At 56.3% G+C, this 2,327-nt stretch overlaps 1 protein-coding gene across 1 annotated transcript; it reads left to right on the forward strand.

The window, feature by feature from the left end:
- The first annotated feature begins 841 nt into the window (after positions 1 to 841).
- On the forward strand, positions 842 to 1,777 carry LOC142076149 (olfactory receptor 14A16-like). The gene has a single exon (XM_075138528.1). It carries the CDS (start codon positions 842 to 844, stop codon positions 1,775 to 1,777), a length of 936 nt encoding a protein of 311 aa, XP_074994629.1.
- The last annotated feature ends 550 nt before the right edge of the window (positions 1,778 to 2,327 follow it).

The following is a 2,327-nucleotide window of genomic DNA, read 5'->3' on the forward strand; positions in this document are numbered from 1 at the left end:
TGCCTGCCAGCATGCAAAGCTGTCCCATAGCACCCTTGTGTTCTCTGAAAGCCCCACGGAGAAACGCAGAGACTCTCTGGCTGAGGAGATGCTGTGGGGTTGGTGAAATGAGCCACGAGTGTCCTGGGCTAGAAGTGGGGTGCTGAGACCTTGAGAAAGGGTGAGACATTTCGTGCTCTGCACTGGATCCCTCTGCTCTCAGCAGTGTCTGGCTGCATAACAGAACATAAGAATGTGATCGCCCTCCATCTCAGGAAGGTGCAAGCCCAAGGCAGCTGGGAACAAGACCGGGGGACAGACCAGGTCCCCTCACTGCGCTCTGAGCCACAGGCAATCCTCTTGCCTCGCAGGACTCACTCTGTTCTCCTGGAGTGCAGCAGAAATGCTGAGGGTTCCTGACATCCAAGAACACTCCCCAGGGGAGATGGGGGGAGCTGTCAAAACCCCCAAGCCTCTCAAAGTGCCTTCTGCCACCTCAGTTCCTCAGCACGGGGAGTGCAGGTGCTGACAGGCCCTTCTGCGTTAGGAGCGGTTCCATCTGACCAAGTCAAACGCCAGCACTGGCCCCTGCCCCCACCCTTCCCAGGAACCCACTGCTGCAGAGCAGGGCTGACTCCTCGGCAGCCAGCGGGCAGAGGCCCTGCTCCTCACGCCACATTCAGCCAGCACCCACCAGAGCTCCAGCCCTGCAGCTGAGGAAGGATTCCTGGAAAATGCAAAGGGGGGTGTGCAGCAGGGGCAGGGGCTGTGGGAAATGGCTTGGATTTTGCTCAGAGAAGTCTCCCCTAACTTCTCACTGCCTTTTCCTCCTTGGACAGGTTCACGTGCCCAGAGGGACCAAATGTCCAATGGCAGCTCCATCACCCACTTCCTCCTCCTGGCCTTCGCAGACACGCGGGAGCTGCAGCTCTTGCACTTCTGGCTCTTCCTGGGCATCTACCTGGCTGCCCTCCTGGGCAACGGCCTCATCATCACCGCCATAGCCTGCGACCACCGCCTGCACACCCCCATGTACTTCTTTCTCCTCAACCTCTCCCTCCTCGACCTGGGCTCCATCTCCACCACTCTCCCCAAAGCCATGGCCAATTCCCTCTGGGACACCAGGGTCATCTCCTATTCAGGATGTGCTGCACAGCTCTTTCTTTTAGCCTGTTTCATTTTAGCAGAGTATTTTCTCCTCACTGTCATGGCCTACGACCGCTACGTTGCCATCTGCAAGCCCCTGCACTACGGGACCCTCCTGGGCAGCAGAGCTTGTGTCCACCTGGCAGCAGCTGCCTGGGCCAGTGGGTTTCTCACTTCTCTCCTGCACACGGCCAATACATTTTCACTACCCCTCTGCCACGGCAATGCCGTGGACCAGTTCTTCTGTGAAATCCCCCCACTCCTCAAGCTCTCCTGCTTAGATGCCTACCTCAGGGAGGTTGGGCTCATCACATTTAGTGCTTTTCAATTTTTGGGGTGTTTTCTTTTCATTGTGGTGTCCTACGTGCAGATCTTCAGGGCCGTGCTGAGGATCCCCTCTGAGCAGGGACGGCACAAAGCCTTTTCCACGTGCCTCCCTCACCTGGCTGTGGTCTCCCTCTTTGTCACCACCATCATGTTTGCCCACATGAAGCCCCTCTCAATCTCCTCCTCATCTCTAGATCTGGTTGTGGCAGTGCTGTACTCAGTGGTGCCTCCAGCATTGAACCCCCTCATCTACAGCATGAGGAACAAGGAGCTCAAGGACACCGTGCGGAAACTATTTGAAGACAAACTACTGCAGCGTCAATAAGGTGTCCATCGTCCTCAGGAAAAGCTCGGATGTTCTTTGGATCATATGTGTCTTTTTTTTCTCTTTGTTTCTTATACTTCAGATATTACTTCCACTTCAATAATATTAGTCTTATCCACCCTCACCAGTGTTTTCTGACCTGAAAGACCTCATGTACATATGGAGCCAGGCTCCCTGTGCAGGTGAAGGAGCTGGGAATAAAGAATGCAGCAGAAAATGATTTGTCTCTGTTCCCATCTCTTACATCTGCTCTGGAGCTGGGGGTGCAGCCCCAGCACACAGGAGGGCTCAAGGATCCACGAGCCCCCCTGCCACATGGAGGAGCAGGCACTTGTGGACCTCGGGGCTGCCCCTCGCTGCCTCAGTGGACACATCCTTGCTGCCACCTTCACATGGGGCTGCTGCTTCCCTGGAGCCATGGCCATGGACGACAGCAGGACCTGGTCTTTCCAGAGCAGCACTGCCAGTTCAGGGCCCTGTGGAGAGCACGGGGTGGGAACCAAGACAAGCTGGCCAGGCCAGCATGGACATGCTCGCCTGGGGCAAGGGA

The sequence above is a fragment of the Calonectris borealis genome, unplaced genomic scaffold (genome assembly GCF_964195595.1).
Source record: "Calonectris borealis unplaced genomic scaffold, bCalBor7.hap1.2 HAP1_SCAFFOLD_35, whole genome shotgun sequence".
NCBI lineage: Eukaryota > Metazoa > Chordata > Aves > Procellariiformes > Procellariidae > Calonectris > Calonectris borealis.

Bases quoted from the DNA above. Each gene is read 5' to 3' on its own strand.
- LOC142076149 (XM_075138528.1), top strand. From the start codon at position 842: ATGTCCAATGGCAGCTCCATCACCCACTTCCTCCTCCTGGCCTTCGCA.